The sequence below is a fragment of the Microtus ochrogaster genome (assembly GCF_000317375.1).
Source record: "Microtus ochrogaster isolate Prairie Vole_2 chromosome 6 unlocalized genomic scaffold, MicOch1.0 chr6_random_2, whole genome shotgun sequence".
Taxonomy (NCBI): Eukaryota; Metazoa; Chordata; class Mammalia; order Rodentia; family Cricetidae; genus Microtus; species Microtus ochrogaster.
The window spans coordinates 298,368-316,064 of record NW_004949095.1 but is presented as its reverse complement, the minus strand read 5'-3'; the positions used below and the strand labels follow the sequence as shown (position 1 = coordinate 316,064).

Genomic DNA, 17,697 nt, shown 5'->3' with positions numbered 1-17,697 from the left:
TTTCCTGTTTTACTTTTAGCATTAGCACCTACACAGTCACAAGTTTGGGAGCCCTTTATTATTTTCTTCCTCATTTCCTATATGGTATATATTTTAACCATCCTTGGTTTTCCCCTATCCAGCTGATTGTTGCTAATAGCTCTAATACCATCATTTTTGTCTACTGGAATGTTAATGTTTGAGTGTTTTGATTAGGATTTCTGCCTTTCTTAAATTGTCTTCTACTTTTGCCAGAGGTGTTTGTTTTGTTTTGCCTAAACTGCCAGTCTCACCTCATTATGTGCTACGGATCTTTCTTACATGTAGGTTCTCTAAAAGTGCTCTAGTTTACATTTTCAGCTTTGCTACCTGCTATTCTCCCTACCTCTTTTGATACGGTTCCTTTCCTTTTCTGTCTTTGCAGTAAGGTTGTCCTCAAACTTCTGATTTTCCTTCCTCAGCCTCACACACACTGGGATGGAAACAATGCACTGTCATGCTGAGTTCTTGGCTCAGTTCATAATGAATGCCCTAGTATGCCCCACCTTGTCAGGTGCTGCTTTTGATTATTTTTGTCCTCTGGCCTTTCTTTCCTCACTTAGTTACTTAGTTACCCTTCTCCAAGGAGGACTCCTTTCCTCTAGGGAGCTTTGTCAGATTTTTATTCTTCCCTTAATTCGTGCCCTTGTGTTATTTATCAAGTTGTGTGAAAACATACATTGGTGTTGTCCTGTCCGTTAGCCAGTAAGTGGACTATTGGAGCTTGTCATTTCCTATCACAGTGTAAGCCTCTACTGAACATTTACTCACCGTTCTTTATTATGACTCTGCTAAAAATATGGTTGGGTAAAAGGACCAAAAGAAAATTAGATTGCAACTGAGATAGCTAGTACTGACCATTGCAGGACCATTGTAGGTGTATCCTGAAACCACAGAGAAAGACAGAAGTGAGCCATCAATAAAGTATCTTTGTGTAGAGGCTTAGCATTAGAGGAGATGAGATAGGATGGCAGAAGAGTGGGTTACTCTATAAAGACTGCCACCTTGTGTGGGTCTACATTTTAAATGAAACTTCCAAAGTCTTTATTATTTTTTATTATTTTTATTATCATTTATTTTTCTTTTAACAAATAATATTAAAGGGTCTATCAGTTCTCTGAAAACAGGCTGGGTGGTGGAGGTACACACCTTTAATCCCAGCACTCAGGAGTCGATCTCTGTGTTTGAAGCCAGTTTGATCTACAGAGTGAGTTCCAGGACAGCCAAGGTTACATAAAGAGACCCTGTCTTGGGAAAAACAAAGAAAAAGACTATACTGGATAATAAAGATTTGGAAAGTTGACCTGAATACTTTCTTCTCTGTGTTCCATAATGTCTAAAAGAAATACAATAATTAGGAATTCATGATACTGCTTAAGAAGTACAGCTAAGGGGCTGGAGAGATGGCTCAGTGGTTAAGAGCATTGCCTGCCCTTCCAAAGGTCCTGAGTTCAATTCCCAGCAACCACGTGGTGGGTCACAACCATCTGTAAGGAGGTTTGGTACCCTCTTCTGGCCTGCAGGCATACATGCCAGATAGAATATTTATTGTATACATAATAAATAAATATATTTTTTTAAAAATAAGTACAGCTAATGCAGTAGTAGTTCAGATGAATGTTCCAGGTGTTAAGTACAATAAACTTTTCAATAGAGAAGTGAAGAGCACCTTCTTTGTCTTTAGGAGTCTGCAGAGATTGGTGTCTGGCTTTAGATCACCGTGCTGAAGGTTGTATCTATGAGTGACAGTCACTGTAGGCAGGGTTACGATAGCAGTTGGATTGCTTACTTGGAAATTCTTATTCCCTGTGTAAATTTCTAAAACCTATCATCTGTATCTTGTAAGCAAACATTATTTTAATTAAGGAAGAAATTGTTTGCTCATTTGCATATTATAAAATACAATGGAAGAAGTAAAGGAAAAATTTAGAGATGGGAGAATGGATTTGAAGTGATCTTTATTTTGCTCTATTCAGGAAGAAGGACACTAACCATGGAATAAAAATGATGAATGTCTTGTTAAAAATAGAGGAAGTTCTATGTTATTTTGTAGTACTTAAAAGAGTATATCTCAGACTATTGAAGGAAACTGTAAATGGGATAATGTAGAAATGATATTTCCTGTTGTCTATTTCATAGTACAAAGCTAAAGAAAAGTAATCTTATGCTGGATAGTTTTAAGTGCTATTAGTGGAGAATCAGTTATCATTGGTGTGTTAGTTTTCACAGGTGTTATAAAAAATAAACCCCAAGTATATACATATTACATTCTCTGAAAGATATGTTACTTTGCTCAGAAAGAAGGCCTTTGCATATATAATAAAATTAATAATTTTGAAACAGTGGGCCTGGGAATGTCAGTACATGTTCTTAATATGAATGGGCTGCTGAGAGATTAGAGCAACAGAAGAGAAAGCGGTGTGACCACAGAAACCAAGATTGAAATGATGTGGCCACACACCAAGGAATGCATTTACCCAAAGTTAAAAGCAATAGCAGATACTTCCATCAAGGCCCCACCTACCTCCTGATGCGCTTTATGCAACCCAAGATAGATATGAATGGGGCCAACACAAAATCAGAGACTTATAGATATAAATTTTAAAGCTCAATTCTGCTGTTCTCCAGTGTGACTTTTGTAAGTGACAGTGTAAGCAGAGACTGCTTTTAACGTTTCCTGGCCTCTCAGATCTGAATAATCAATGTCACAGAAACTATATTAATTACAACACTGTTTGTTTGGCCAATGACTCTTAGCGTATTCCTAGCTAGCTCTTACATCTCAAGTGAACCCATTTCTATCAATCTGTGTATTGCCATGAGGCTTTGGCCTACCGGTAAGGTTCCTAAGGTTCTGGTGTGTCCCTGACTCCACTTAGTTTCTCTCTGTATGTCTGTTCAGATTTCCTGCCTGACTTTGCCCAGGCCAAATGTACAGTTTGCTGTGGAGTTCAAGGATGACCTTGTTGTGATCTTTTTTCCTCCATTTCCTGCTGGGGGTACTGGTATGGGTCGGCAGTAGTGCTGGGGGTACTGGTATGGGTCGGCAGTAGTGCTGGGGGTACTGGTATGGGTCGGCAGTAGTGCTGGGGAATTGAACTCTGGGTTTTAATGAATTTTAAGTAAGCATTTTGCCAGGTGAGGTACATCCTGAGCCCCTCGATGTAACCACTAAACCTTTTGAAGAAGATTTAGTGTGGAGTTTTGATAAGTTGGGGGGGGGGTGTTAAATAACATTTTCCTGATCTTTTGCATGTCAGAGGGTGAAGAAATAATACTTCTTTAAATTGAAATACATAGAAAAGATGCTGTCTTTTGGTTTTATGGAACGTGCCGGGCACTTTATATGAACATCTTATTAACGACCTTACAAAACATTGATTCCTATAGATTATTCCCCCCAAAGCTGTGGGTGTGGCTGTGGCAGAGAATACTTGCCTAGTATTTGGGAAACCCTGGATTCTTCTTTTGATACCACTTTAAAGGAGGGCCTGTGTGTTTTGGACATTGAGACGTCCATCTGTGACAACCATAACTAGTAACTGCTAGAGGTGGGAGGCAAAGTCAAGAGGGTTGGTTACCTGTGCCTTCTGTCTGCTTCACATTTCATGTCATAAAGACCTCTCTAAAGGAGGCTCATTGTTCTTACTCTAGGATAGTTTTGGTTTAGTAGATTTACTTTTTGCTACAAGATCTTGAGAACAAGTATATGGCCCTGTCAGAATTCTATATATTAGAATCTTGAGGGTTGAGTAGGAAATTGTTGGGGTTTTTTTTCCACATTAACTCTGGCTTCATGTGAAATTCTCCTGTAGGCTTGATTGAGGCTTTTTACACCCTTCAGTAGGAATTTTTAACTTGTTGATAGATTACAAATGCCTGTATATTTTTCTTTTTGCCAGGTATTATAAAATGAACATTTATGTAGAAAAATGGTGTTAGTGGTTAGGTTCATCAACTATGCAAGATTAACCCATAATGTAGTTGAATAAATACAAATCTAACTTTTCACTAAATGTGTTTTTAATTGGAAAACATTTAGTGAAATACTTAGTTTCTAAGGCAATGTTTCTCAGCCTTCCTAATGCTATGACCCTTTAATACAGTTTGTCGTGTTGTGGTAACCCACAACCATAAAATTATTTTCGTTGCTACTTTATAACTAATTTTGCTACTGTTAGGAATTGTAATGTAAATATCTGTGTTTTCTGGTGGTCTTAGGTGTGACCCCTGTGAAAGGATCCTTAGATCAAGTGGTTGAGAGCTGTTGTTCTAAGGAAAAACATGGAAAGAAAGTTTTCATTTCTAATGTATTGTTGGACCTAATGTGTGTTTATCTCCCACCCCCAGTTTAGGACCCAACTCAGAGCCCTATGTCTTTTGGGAAATTCCTCCCTTTCCTCTTCTCTCTTCTATTTTGAGGCAGTCTCATTAATTTGTTCAGGCTGCTTTGAGCTTAATTCAGTAGCCTAGTGAGGCTTTGCATTCAAAATTCTCCTGCCTCTCAGGCTTCTTGGTAGCTTGGATTATACGTCTGTATTCAGCTATTAGATGTACATTTGTTCAGAAAACATAAGTGTTTTTAAAAATCTGTTACTGCTCTTAATGCCTGAACTAAAGGATAGTAGGAACTGTCTTCTGTGTAATGATATGACAAACTTTTCATATTGTATTCATATTACCTTGAATGAAGATGTAAGACTTGTAGAGTGGGGGTAGGTTAATTTACAGCAATGCTCAGCTCCCTTTTGTTTCAAGTCTTCCCCCAAAGCAGTGCAGTGAGAACTGATAATTTGGTAGACAAAGAACAGGTCCAATTCCTTCCCTAGAAAAGGGTGAATGGTTTTGATCTCTAACAAAAACAGATTCTCAACGGAAGCAGAATGGATTCTTAATTTTTAGAATGTAATAGATGTTTCCAGGCAAGACAATTAGACAAGATTTAGGAATTATAATCACTCAAATGTGTGTAGTCTGGAGTTTCATCTCTAGAGAACTTTTTGTTAAGGATAGATTTTTTTTTTCCTCAGAAATCCCTGGCTATGTAAAAATAAAAACATTTCTGTTTATTATTACATCTTTCTTTTCTCTGAACCTCTTACCCTTTTCAGTACCCAGTTTCTTCATTTGATAAGATAATACATTGATTAAAAAATAACTTAGGGATGTTTTTACACGGCTCTGGAGTGGTTAAGGTAATGCTGACATGTGTTGTTTTGGTAACAGCAGTAATTTCAGTGGCTATCTCCCACACAGCCTGCTTCAATTTGGTTGCACTGTTACCTAATTCCTTGGTTTATTGTTCCTGTTTATTCAGGTAATGCATTGCAGTGAAGTTACACAGGGATAGGAGGTGTTTTTGTCAGTGGGTAGTGTTTCAAGTTACAGTAGAAGTCATTCCCCACCCCCCCGAGTAGAATGTACTTTATTTTGTATTCAGCCTACTTTGCAGTAGCCTAATTTCTAGTAGTCTGATTTCTTGACATCCCGAGGGAAAAGTTGATGCTAACTTAAGTGATTTGAGAAATACTGCTTTTTTTTTAAGTGGGGGTGATTTTTAGGTGGTTGGACTTTTAAATTTGCATGAATAGTGTCATTTTGTGCTACAGCTTTTATTTTAAGTGTGTTATAGACATGTATCTATATGATATGGTTAGTGCCAATTAATGTATACATTTTTGGTTCTATATACCAAGTTAAGGAATAACTTAAACTGTTGTGTACTTGTTTCATGTTGGTTGTACACCTGTGTGCAGGCCTAGTTATAACCCAGTTGTACTCTCAGCGCCAGCTCTACTTGATGAGCAGAGTGTAACAAGCAACTGCAGAGTCAGCTTTTGCTTGCAAAAACTGAACCCTCTGCAATTCCTTCCCTGACTTGATGACTTTGGGCCAGATAAATGCCTTTCTTAAACTCTACCAGATATTTAGTGATAAGAACACACATGTAAACATCAAATTAAATGTCTAGCATACATTGGCAAACAGGGCCACCTCAAAAGGGAGGGATGAGAGATTATCAAGGAAGAATTGGTTCAAAGCAAGACTATTTAGTAGGGTAACATTAAATCCTATAGGCCCATGTCCAGCATCTAGACATTTAGCATTGTTATTTGAGCTCCAAAGGTATTGGACAGGATAGGCTTTTCATTTGCATCCCATATGGTCTGATTCTTGGGCATGAGCTTCACTTGAGCTGCCTGTAGCATTCTTTTGTAGATGTTCCATGTTCCTGGCAACTCGAGTATCCCAGGATTTTATACATTGCCCATTGTGTATGTGGCTGCCTGCATGGATTCTGATCCTCCATTCATTGATTGCTTGACCTTCTAGGCCTTTCTTTGAAATCCTAGTGGAAGTCTCCATGACCTGGTAGTTTGGTACAAAGGCACTGTGAGGTATCAGGAATGTCACCAGCTGTACTTGTATCTTGGTTGCCTTAGACTAGTGGTTCTCAACCTTCCTAATGCTGTGGCCTTTAATGTAGTTCCTTATATTGTAGTCACCCGCAACCATAATATCTTCATAGCTGTAATTTTGCTACTGCTTTGAATTGTAATATAAATATCTGTGTTTTCTGACAGTCTTAGATCCCTGTGAAAGGATCCTTTGACCTCTCCTCCCCCCCAAAGAAATTGTTACCCACAGGTTGAGACCCATTGCCTTAGACATGGCTACAAGTGGATTCAAGTACTAAGGCTTCTGAACCATGAAAATTAATTCTGTTGTTTTTCTTGTTGGAGTATGGCACTACAGAGTCTCCCCAAGGGAAAAACCTTTCAAAAGTTACAGTTTTGCATCCTGGAGCCTGCACCGAGTAGGTAGGCTTTGCCAGTTCCTGAGGTGCTCCTAAGGTTATCTTTTCTACTATTCCAGAGTAGCATGCTTGTGACTTAAAAGGATAAAATCTCAAACAAAACACCCCATTTCTGTCCCTGCAGGTCTTGCTGTGTAGACCAGGCTGATTTTGAATTTGCTGCTGCCTCCCTCGCGCCCTTTATTTATTTATTTATTTGGAAAAAGAGTTCCACTGACTTGAAACTTGATGTGTAGACTAGGCTGAAGAGGTCCATCTGCCTCTGCCTCCCCAGTGGTGGGATTAAAGGTGTGCCCCACCACTGCCTGGTTTGTAATCTTGTTTTCTTTTTATTTATTTTGGTTTTTTCCAAATGAGCTTTCTCTGTGTAGCTCTGACTGTTCTGGAACTCATTCTGTAGACCAGGCTGGCCTTGAATTTGGAGATCTGTTTGTCTCTCCGTCTCCCAAGTGCTGGGATTAAAGTTGTACATCACCATCACCAACATAATCTTTTTTAAGTTTTAAGTCTATTGTGTGTATTTGCATATGTACATTGCCACTGTGGCAGGTGTGAAAAAGGACAAGCTGTGGAACTCACCCTCTCCACTTTGTCCCAGGGGTTGAACTAGGTTGTCAGGCTTAGTGGTTGCCTACTGAATCGTTTCCCTGGCTCCGAATTTGCAGTTTTTCTTCTCTGTGCTGGGATTGTAGGTAAGAGCCAGCCTGGCTCATGAGCCTTTCTTTTCCACATCTTTTATTCACTCATTTTCAGGGCAGACTGCATGTTTGACAAATCTTTTTCTTCTGCCTTTGGCTTCTGTCATTATAAACTTAGCTAAAAAGTGGCCAGCAGTAATAAATGCTGAATGCTGTATGCTGTTGTGCCCTGAAAATTTCCCTGCTGTTGCAGGAGAGAGCTGCTTGTTGTTCCTGGCCATTTAGCCCCGAAATAATCACACAGAAACTATATTAATTAAAACACTGCTTGGTCCATTAGCTCTAGCTTCTTATTGGCCAATTCTTACATCTTAATTTAACTCATTTCTATTAATCTGTATGTCGCCACATGGCAATACCGGCAAAGTTTCAGCATGTCTGACTATGGTTGCTCCATGGTGGCTCCCTGACTCTGCCTTCTTCCTCCCAGCATTCAGTTTCATGGGTATGGCAGAGTAGAGCCATGCTTACCATGACAGTTATGAACCAGAGACCATCTTTTCTTTAAGCCTTTATTCCTAGTTTCTTTGTCCCTCTGAGATCTTCCAAAAGTGCAAGCCGTTTGTCCTCTCCTTAGTGTCCTGTAAATTATAGACTTTCTTTGCTTCCTTCATACCCCATGTCACAAAAAAAACAAATAAATAAATAAAATTGAAAGCACTTGTGCTCCTTTTTGACAAAACCCATTTCTAGATAAAGATAAGTAACTTAAGAGAAAAATCCTGGCCTGTATTCTGTGTTTGCTATTTCCCAAATATTCTCAGTTGGAGTAGGAAGGTCCTATATTTTAAGACCGACCGACTGCCCTCCCTCCCTCCCTCCCTTCCTTCCTCCCTTTTCTTTTTCTTTCCCTCCCTTCCTTTTTTTGAGACAGGGTTTCTTTGTATAGCCCTGACTATCCTGGAACTAGCTCTGTAGACAGGCTGGCCTTGGATTTAGAGATCTTCCTCCTGCCTCTGCCTCCGTAGTACTGGGATTAAAGGCGTACTGAGGTATTACTGCTTTCTAAACCTTAAAGTTTGGACCCAGTTTGGGGAATACATATACATTAGAACCATAACACCTTCTTTACAAATACTAAATCTTTTTGTTTCCTTTTTATTCCTAGCAATGTCTCAGGCTGTGCAGACAAATGGAACTCAGCCATTAAGCAAAACATGGGAACTCAGTTTGTACGAATTACAACGAACACCTCAGGTAATACAGACTACTGTAATTTTGGGAAATAGATTTGTGTAAACTGGGATACCTTTGTAGAAAATGAAAACTTAAAGAGAACTTACCAGCAATAAACTTATAGTAGTCCTGAATCATGTGTTGGCTGACACTTTATCCATTCAACAAATGAGTTACGTACTTCCATACCAGCCTCTGCTAGGTGCTAGGGGAATAGTAGTGAATAAAACATTATGTGGCCTTATCGGCAGAATTTATAGAGACCAAATAACTCAATATTCATAAAATTACATATATGAGAAATTGAGTAAGGGGGAAAGTTTCCTCTTCAGTAAGGAAATAATGGGAAAAGTGGGGGAACGTTTAGAGAAGGTAAATGGGCCAGGAATGTCAGCTTGGAAGTAAGCATGCTTAAAACTGTTCATTTTAGGATCACGAATTATAGGCTCAATGTCCTTTATTTATGGCTAGAAACCAAATATATCCCATGTTCCTCTTTTTGGGTCTGGCTTACCTCACTCAGGATAGTGTTTTCTATTTCCATCCATTTGTATGCAAAATTCAAGAAGTCCTTGTTTTTTCTGCTGAGTAGTACTCTAATATGTATATATTCCATACTTTCTTCATCCATTCTTCCATTGAAGGGCATCTTGGTTGTTTCCAGGTTCTGGCTATTACAAACAATGCTGCTATGAACATAGTTGAGCATATACATTTGTTGTATGATAGGGCATCTCTTGGGTATATTCCCAAGAGTGGTATTGCTGGGTCCAGGGGTAGGTTGATCCCGAATTTCCTGAGAAACCGCCACACTACACTGAGACAATGGGGATGTTCTATCGGGAACTCACCAAGGCCAGCTGGCCCAGGTCTGAAAAAGCATGGGATAAAACCGGACTTGCTGATCATAGCGGACAATGAGGACTACTGAGAACTCAAGAACAATGGCAATGGGTTTTTGATCCTACTGCACGTACTGGCTTTGTGGGAGCCTAGGCAGTTTGGATGCTCACCTTACTAGACCTGGATGGAGGTGGGAGGTCCTTGGACTTCCCACAGGGTAGGGAACCCTGATTGCTCTTTGGGCTGATGAGGGAGGGGGACTTGATGGGGGAGGAGGAGGGAAATGGGAGGCGGTGGTGGGGAGGAGGCAGAAATCTTTAATAAATAAATAAAAAACTGTTCATTTTAAGTTTGCCCACAGACTGGACAGGCAGGGATGCCTAACTGGAGTCTGGGGGAGAATGGAAAAATTTAGGGATTGTCAGTACATTTGTGGGTATGAGAACCAAGAGAGAGGAATAAAATCTGTAATTTCATCCAGAGGCATTCACTGTTTAGAAATTAGGTAATGGGTGAAGATCCAGTAAAGGAGACTGAGGAGCATTCAAAAGAAAAGGAAGGAAAATGGGAACTTGACAGAAAGAGTTCAATATCTTAAAATTTTTTGAGACAATCTTATATATTCCAGGGTGGCCTCAAACTCACTTGGTAGCTGAGGATGACCTTGAACCTTCTGACTACCCTGCCTCCACCTCCCAGATGCTTAAATTACAGTCATGGTCCATTGTTTCATTCGTCACCCTTTTGGTATTAAGGGCTGTTAAAATAGTGCAGAAGTGGTGGGGTTCAAGAGCCTGGAGGAATATTTTAGCTAAGACAAAATGGCTGTGAGTTGGCCGTGGTGGTGACTTGGGTGATGGTCATAGATGTTCATTTTTATGATTTTCCAGTACTTGTGTGTGTTTTTATTTATCAATAATTAAGAAGAGATTAAGTAGTCACTCTTTTACAGGAGGCAATAACAGATGGCTTGGAAATTGTGGTCTCACCTAGAAGTCTACACAGTGAATTAATGTGCCCAATTTGTTTGGATATGTTGAAGAACACCATGACTACAAAGGAGTGTTTGCATCGGTTCTGTGCGGATTGCATTATCACAGCCCTTAGAAGTGGGTATGTTGGAATGAATCATTACTGGATCTCAGCTTGTAGTACAGCAGTGCTTTCTGCAATTTAGGGACTACGTTGCCTATAAGTATGTGGGAACAGGACCTTTTAAAAAGTGTAAAGTCTAGATCTTATTTATTTATTTATTTATTTATTTATTTATTTATTTATTTTAAAGTTTAAGTTCCATTTGATTTTTCCAAGTTGTTTTCTTCTATCTTTATGAAGCCACTTTACATGGGCTTTGGTGGAGGTCGTGATGCAGCACCAGCAGGTCTAAATCGTGGTTGGGGTGTTCAGTCTTTCCAAGCTTCCCGGGATCGATTCCTTACTACCTTGCTATGAATAGCACAGCTCACACAGTAATGCAGCTTGACATAGAGTTTGGAGAGCACATAGGCGTCGAAGACACTTGCTTCGGATATATCCCTGACGGCAGCCGCCTCTACGATGTTCCGAATGACGAACTTCTTAATGGCCTTGTCCTTGGGCACACAGCGGGCGCAGTTAGTGCAGCGAATTGGCTGCACATGGCCGCGGCCCTTTTTGGCACGACCGTTGTTTCTCCTTTTTTTGGTCATCTTGGAGCCAAGTCCTGAAAGAGCGAAGTGTAGATTTTAATTTGGAGTTTTTTCTTTTTTGTTTGTTTGTTTGTTTTTGGGTTTTAGAGACTGGGTTTCTCTGTGTTACTGTCCTGGCTGTCCTGGGCTTGCTTTGTAGACTAAGCTGGCCTTGAACTCACAGAGATCTGTCTGCCTCTGCCTCCCCAGTGTGGGTTTAAAAGCGTGTGCAACCACCACCCGGTTTATTTCTTTGTTTTAAGCTAGGTTTTTTAAAAAACAAAAAAACATTGTACCCAGGCTAGTCTGGAACTTGCCATGTGGTTCAGATTTGCCTTGGGTTCCTATGCAATTTCCTGCTTCAGCCTCCCAAGTGCTGAACTTGCATGAGTGAGCCCCAATACCCTGCCCTCAGCCCCTCCCCAACAAGTAAATCAGCTAAGGTTTTTGAAATCCTGACTAACCTGTTTTATTTAATTTTCACAGAGAGTTCAGCTAACTATTTTTACATTTTTGTGATAGTAAAGATAACTTAACTTTAGAAATTGGATATTTTTGTTTTTAGCCCAACGGTCATATTTACATTTTCTTTCTTTTCTTTTAATTTAGCAACAAAGAATGCCCTACCTGTCGGAAAAAATTAGTTTCTAAGAGATCACTAAGGCCAGACCCAAATTTTGATGCACTCATCAGCAAAATTTATCCAAGTCGTGATGAGTATGAAGCTCATCAAGAGAGAGTGTTAGCCAGGATCAACAAGCACAATAACCAGCAGGCACTCAGCCACAGCATTGAGGAAGGGCTGAAGATACAGGCCATGAACAGGTACGCGGAAGAGGAGGAGAGGTGGGACATGTCCAGATACTTAGGGAATCCTGACTTTACCTTTTCTGTAAGTTTAACGCAATGGTGAGTAGTTTGTTCAGTGTACCATCTTTTCTTAGAGGGGTGACGCACACTTCCAGGGTGTTGCATCTAAAATAATAGAAAGAACCCACAGTGGAAGGAGAGAAGCAACTTTGTCCTTTGATTTATATACTTGCTGAACCCATGTGCTCGCCCCCCCCCCCAATAATAATAAATATAAAACATCTCTTCTGCATAGAGTAAATATATCGAGAGGATTGTCTCTGGTTTGAGTCTCCTTTAGTGAGCTGTTCATTCTTACCCTGTCGTAATGTCCTTGTGAAAATTAGTAGTGATGTTTGTGTTGATAGAGTTGAAGACTTCATTGTACCTAGCAGCAGTTAATACAGTCTATTTCTCTTTCCTCTTTTAATAGTTTTCTTAGGATTTCAGGAGAGTCTGCTTATTTCACCTTTTTTGTTGTCATTAACTATTCCTTCAAAGTTAATAAAGTTTCATTTCTCTAATTCTTACAAGTGGAATTGCTACCGTCATTTATTGTTCAACTTTCAGTACAGTAGCTTGGTCTACAGATGACTATCTAATTTCAGGCTTTAATGACCATCCATACATACTCACACTAGACTATTGAATTTTAGACTGAATTCATTTCCTCTTGAGTAGCCAAGAGGTTGTTCTTGGCTTACTTGGAACTTGCTATGTAGACTAGGCTGGTCTTAAACTCAGAGATTAGCCTGCTTCTGCCCTCTGAGTATCAGGACTAACAGTATATTCAACCATGCTTGGTCTCCTCTTAGATCTAAAAGGTGTTTCAGAATTAGCATATTCAGTGTGAAGACTTTCTATCACACTGTGCTTATTCTTGTTTTTGGTTTTATTTATCTCCTAGTTTACTAATCAGTTTTCAGGGATGATCATCATTTTCCAAATAAGATGCCAGTAAAAGGCTTGTTTGTTTAATGGCTGTCACTTGGCTGTATTGCAGAGTGACTTCAGGTTCATCCCAGATCAAGTCATTGCAGCCTCCACATAACTGTTTTTAGGTTCTGGGTGATTTGGAAGTACATTGATCAAAACCCCTTCTGCTGTAAAAGTTAAAAGATGAGTTCTATTCTGTGCGTTACAACTGTATTTCAGAAAGAAGATTCAGTGTTACTTATTTTTAGAGCACAACACAATGCTGAGTTGGAAAGACTCAATAGTTACTCACTTTAGTCTCATGAGAAACACATTTATCTTAGGTTAAAAAAGAAATATTTTTATAGTCTGTGGCCTCTGCCCCCAGAGTGCTGGGATTAAAGGTGTGCACAAATGTGCCTAGTGTGTTTAAATCTTTTATATGTGTTCATGGTGAGCTTTCTAGATCATTGAGGGACATGTGGAAAACAATGACAAGATTTTTCACCAAATTCACTAGTCAAATTTTATCCCTTGTACTTTAAGTTTTAGAATTCAGAAGTTCAAGCCTGGAGAGATGGTTCTTCCAAAGGACTGGGTTTAGTTCCTAGTACATGGCAGCTCACAACCATATAGCTTCAGTCCCAGGGGAGCCAACACCCTCTTCTGCCTCTGCAGGCAACACACACAACACGGTGTGCAGACACATGTAGGCCAAACATTTATACATATAAAATGAAAATAAAGATTAAAAAGCAAACAATTCTAATGTTCAATATAAAACTTGGCTTCAAGTTTGATGCTTTAAAGACCCTAATGTAAATCTTCTTTCTTTTCCTCCTTCTTAATTAGATTACAGCGAGGCAAGAAGCAACAGATTGAAAACGGCAGTGGAGCAGAAGATAATGGTGACAGTTCACACTGTAGTAATGCATCCACACATAGCAATCAGGAAGCAGGACCTAGTAACAAACGGACCAAAACATCTGATGACTCTGGGCTTGAACTTGATAATAACAATGCAACAGTGGCCATTGATCCAGTAATGGATGGTGCTAGTGAAATCGAACTAGTATTCAGGCCCCACCCAACACTGATGGAAAAGGATGACAGTGCACAGACAAGGTAATGTGTGAATTTGTTTCAGACTACTTGGTTTCAGAATGTTTAATGTGGAATTTAATTGGAAAGTTTTATTTGAAATAAAATCAGCATTTGGCATCCTAGTTTTAGAGTTCGGTTTGAATGTACTGCTGCCTAGATTGCTTGTTTCCTTTCTCTTCCTCCCTCCTCTCCCCTCCCCTTCTTCCCTTCCTTTCCTTTTCCTTTTTTCTTTGTTTTCTTCCCAAGATAAGAAGCCCTTCACAAAGGATCAGCCCTCATAGGTGATGAAGAAACAGGCAATCCAGAATAGGCTCTGTATTTCACAGTGGCAAGGTTGAATTTGGTGCCTGCCAGCAAGTGCAAATAAGCACCAGATATTGTTGTATGAGTAATTGAATAGTGTATCATGCTTTTAAAATCCCAAGATCAGCTAGGGGATGGGGGCACACGCCTTTAATTTCAACAGTCATGAGACAGACCAGCCTGGTCTACAGAATGAGTTCCAGGACAGCCAGAGCTACACAGAGAAACCTGGTCTTAAGAAATGAACGAATGAATGGTCCCAAGATCAGCACTTCCGTGTTCTGCTTCAGTCTTCAAAGCCAGAAATGCCAGTTCTGAAGACAATTTGCTCTTATTCTTAGTGTGTCTCTTGCTGTGGTCAATAGATTCTAGTAATTGAGGTGGAAAGATTTGCTGGGTTTTTTTGTTGTTGTTATTACTGGTTTTTATATATGTGTGTATTATGTATGTATACATACATATATATAGTTTTGTGTCATCTATTAATGAAGGTAGGGTGTTGAGCCTTTATGGTCTGTCATTGCTTCTTATAGAGAAGTAAATTTCTAATAATTTTCAATGGTTGGGACATATGTTTTACATAACTTTATAGCTCTATAATTTAGGAATTTTTTTATATACTCTTAAAAATGAAATGTTCAATGCTTTGTTCTTTTAGATACATAAAGACTTCAGGCAATGCTACTGTTGATCATTTATCCAAGTATCTGGCTGTGAGGTTAGCTTTGGAAGAACTTAGAAGCAAAGGAGAATCAAACCAGATGAACCTTGATACGGCCAGTGAGAAGCAGTACACCATTTATATAGCGACAGCCAGTGGCCAGTTCACTGTGAGTATTTGCATCATGACTGTTGACAGTGTGAGCTCCTTGTCACTGGCAAGTAGTGTTGCGGGGCCTGTAAGAGTAAGACCTCCGAGACCGACCGAGGGCTTTGTGATGCCTTGGTTCTGTCGCAGGCAAGATTCTTGGTCTTTGTCTGTCAGTTTAGTCTCACTATTCCTGAGCACCATGCGTTTTCATAACTGTGCCTTTCTCTTCGTTTCAGGTATTAAATGGCTCCTTTTCTTTGGAATTGGTCAGTGAGAAATACTGGAAGGTGAACAAACCCATGGAACTTTATTATGCACCCACCAAGGAGCACAAATAAGCTTTTAAAAATCAATTCTGAGACTGAACTTTTTATAGCCTATTCCTTTAATATAAAGACGCACCATCATTACTTTCATGGACAGATCTGGGATATGTTGTTTTTCTTCTGAGCCAGACTTGTTTACACTATGAGGTTCATTTTCCCTTATTTAAGAAGACTCTAGTAATTCAGTCTCCCTGCCTCTTAATAGTATAAATAAGTTATATTCCACAGAACGTTTGGTTCCTTTCAGGAGGACACTTTGACCTAGGAGTTTTTTGTAGGTCTGTATTTTTTTCCTTTTCTTCCCCCTTCCAGTTTTTGATCTTTTGAGACAAGGTCTCATTAGTCCTGGCTAGCCTGGAACTTGATGAGTGGTCCAGGGTGGCCTTGAATTTGGCCCACTCCTGCCCAAATACTGGGATTATAGGCGTGATTACCACACCTGGCTTAAGATTCAGCTGGCCATCAGCCATCCTTTTCCCTTTCAAAAGTTTTGTAGCCTAAAGAATGTTAGACAATATGTATTCTGACTTTTTCCCTTGGAGTCTTGTATATTTATAGTTTTCTATATAAACTAGTATCTTCACGAAGACCAAGGCTCAAATTTACTGTGCTTAAACAATTCTCATAGGATTATTATTTTCATGGTATTTTCTTACATAGTATCTCATTTAAAAAGAAGTTCTTTATGAATTTGGTGTCCATTGTCATGCAATGTTTTTGGTTTTTTGTCTCCCCCCCTTTCCCTTATGTGTTTTCTATAAGTTTAGAATTTCTGGTCATGGGAAGAGAATCAACAGAGTTCTCTGAGAACATGGTTCTTTTACAGATTTCACCGAAGAAAAAATTTAAATTCGTCATAAAATGTATTCCTCAGTTGTACATTTAAGAGTTCTTTTCTTCTATCTTACTTTTACTGTTCAGTTTCTTTATTATAAATGTTTGATGCTTTTCCCTATTAAAATACCAGAGATATGGAGATATTTTGCACTTTAGACTTGATGAAAAGTACAAGATATGTTCAAAGCGTCCTCTGATTCTCTTCTTATTACTTCAAGAATAACATGACACATAGAGCTAAAAATGAAACAGAAAGGTTGCTTCTGTTTGAAGAATTTTTTTTTATTTTGAGCTGCCCTGTGTTTATAAACTTAGGGCTCTGCTGATTACACTCTGTAGAAGCAGGCTAACCAAGTGCGATCATTGCTTCCATACTGAGACAGTTTTGTAGAACATCAGCCAGTTGGTAGTCATTCTCATATTCTTAGTTTTGTATTGAGACAGTGTTGATAGTTTGGGAGCCACAAGGCTTTATGCTGACCAGTCAGAAATAATATTGACTTAAGTTTTATTTTTCACTTCTGTCCTGATTCTCTATATGTCTCCAAGTTTATATTCTCACAGTATTTACAGAAGACATGTTTGCATTGAAAAATTTAACCCTTACAAAAGGGTTTTAATAGGAGGAAGTAGACCTCCAAGTACCATTGTAACTAAGTCTGTCCAATCATTATAAATATTTATCTGTCTGTTTTGACAGATTGGGGCCAGCTTGATGTTTTAACTTGAGCCAAGTGTGAAAACTTAAAGGCTTACTCAATTTTTTACCATTTTACTGAAAAAGTTTGAAATCTGTTTTTACAGTTTTTTTGGTAATCTGTGCCATAAGATTTGAAAACCACCAAAATTATAAGAACTTTTATATCCAATTCCTCTTCTGGGGTAATGTTAAGTTGTATAGATTATTATGCATGTTTGCTGGATATAACCCTTGTTTTGTGATGTAATTGCTTAGATTTTGTTGTTAACATATTAGATTAGTGGTTGTATTAAATAAATTCTCAATGTGGTTATTAATTGAAATTTTATCTTGAAACAGTTATTTGTGATGGAGTTTGTGCTTAGAGAATGTATGTGTTTTTATCTGTCAGTGTGGAAGCACATAAACTTTGCATCATTTAGTGAAGTTAGTACATGTGTACTCCTTTGTCAAATACATAGGTAATTAGAACATTGAGTGCATTGTGTATGCAGTGTGTGTGTGCATGCTTGTTGCGTGGGGGGTGGAGTCTAGATTTGGGAGAAGAAATACTGTTGGCTGCAATTAACCAACCTTGGTTTCACAGGATTTTGCAGCTCACTCCAATAATCATGGATATAACCAAGTCTACAG

General features: G+C 39.0%; 2 protein-coding genes across 2 annotated transcripts in view; one reads left to right on the top strand and one right to left on the bottom strand.

Annotated features, from left to right (window-relative positions):
• The window catches only part of Rnf2 (ring finger protein 2), a 30,055-nt gene extending 12,570 nt beyond the window's left edge, over window positions 1-17,485 (top strand). Inside the window, exons 2-7 of the mRNA XM_005363853.3 lie at window positions 8,642-8,730; window positions 10,505-10,665; window positions 11,829-12,044; window positions 13,836-14,108; window positions 15,049-15,220; window positions 15,438-17,485. Coding sequence (XP_005363910.1) covers window positions 8,644-8,730; window positions 10,505-10,665; window positions 11,829-12,044; window positions 13,836-14,108; window positions 15,049-15,220; window positions 15,438-15,539 — 1,011 coding nt within the window. The 5' untranslated portion in view covers window positions 8,642-8,643 and the 3' untranslated portion in view covers window positions 15,540-17,485. The remainder of the gene's footprint in view (window positions 1-8,641; window positions 8,731-10,504; window positions 10,666-11,828; window positions 12,045-13,835; window positions 14,109-15,048; window positions 15,221-15,437) is intronic.
• On the bottom strand, window positions 10,941-11,266 carry LOC101981588 (40S ribosomal protein S26-like). The gene has a single exon (XM_013352557.2). The coding sequence runs from the start codon at window positions 11,238-11,240 to the stop codon at window positions 10,956-10,958; it is 285 nt and encodes a 94-aa protein (XP_013208011.1). The 5' UTR covers window positions 11,241-11,266; the 3' UTR covers window positions 10,941-10,955.
• Window positions 17,486-17,697: the final 212 nt, after the last annotated feature.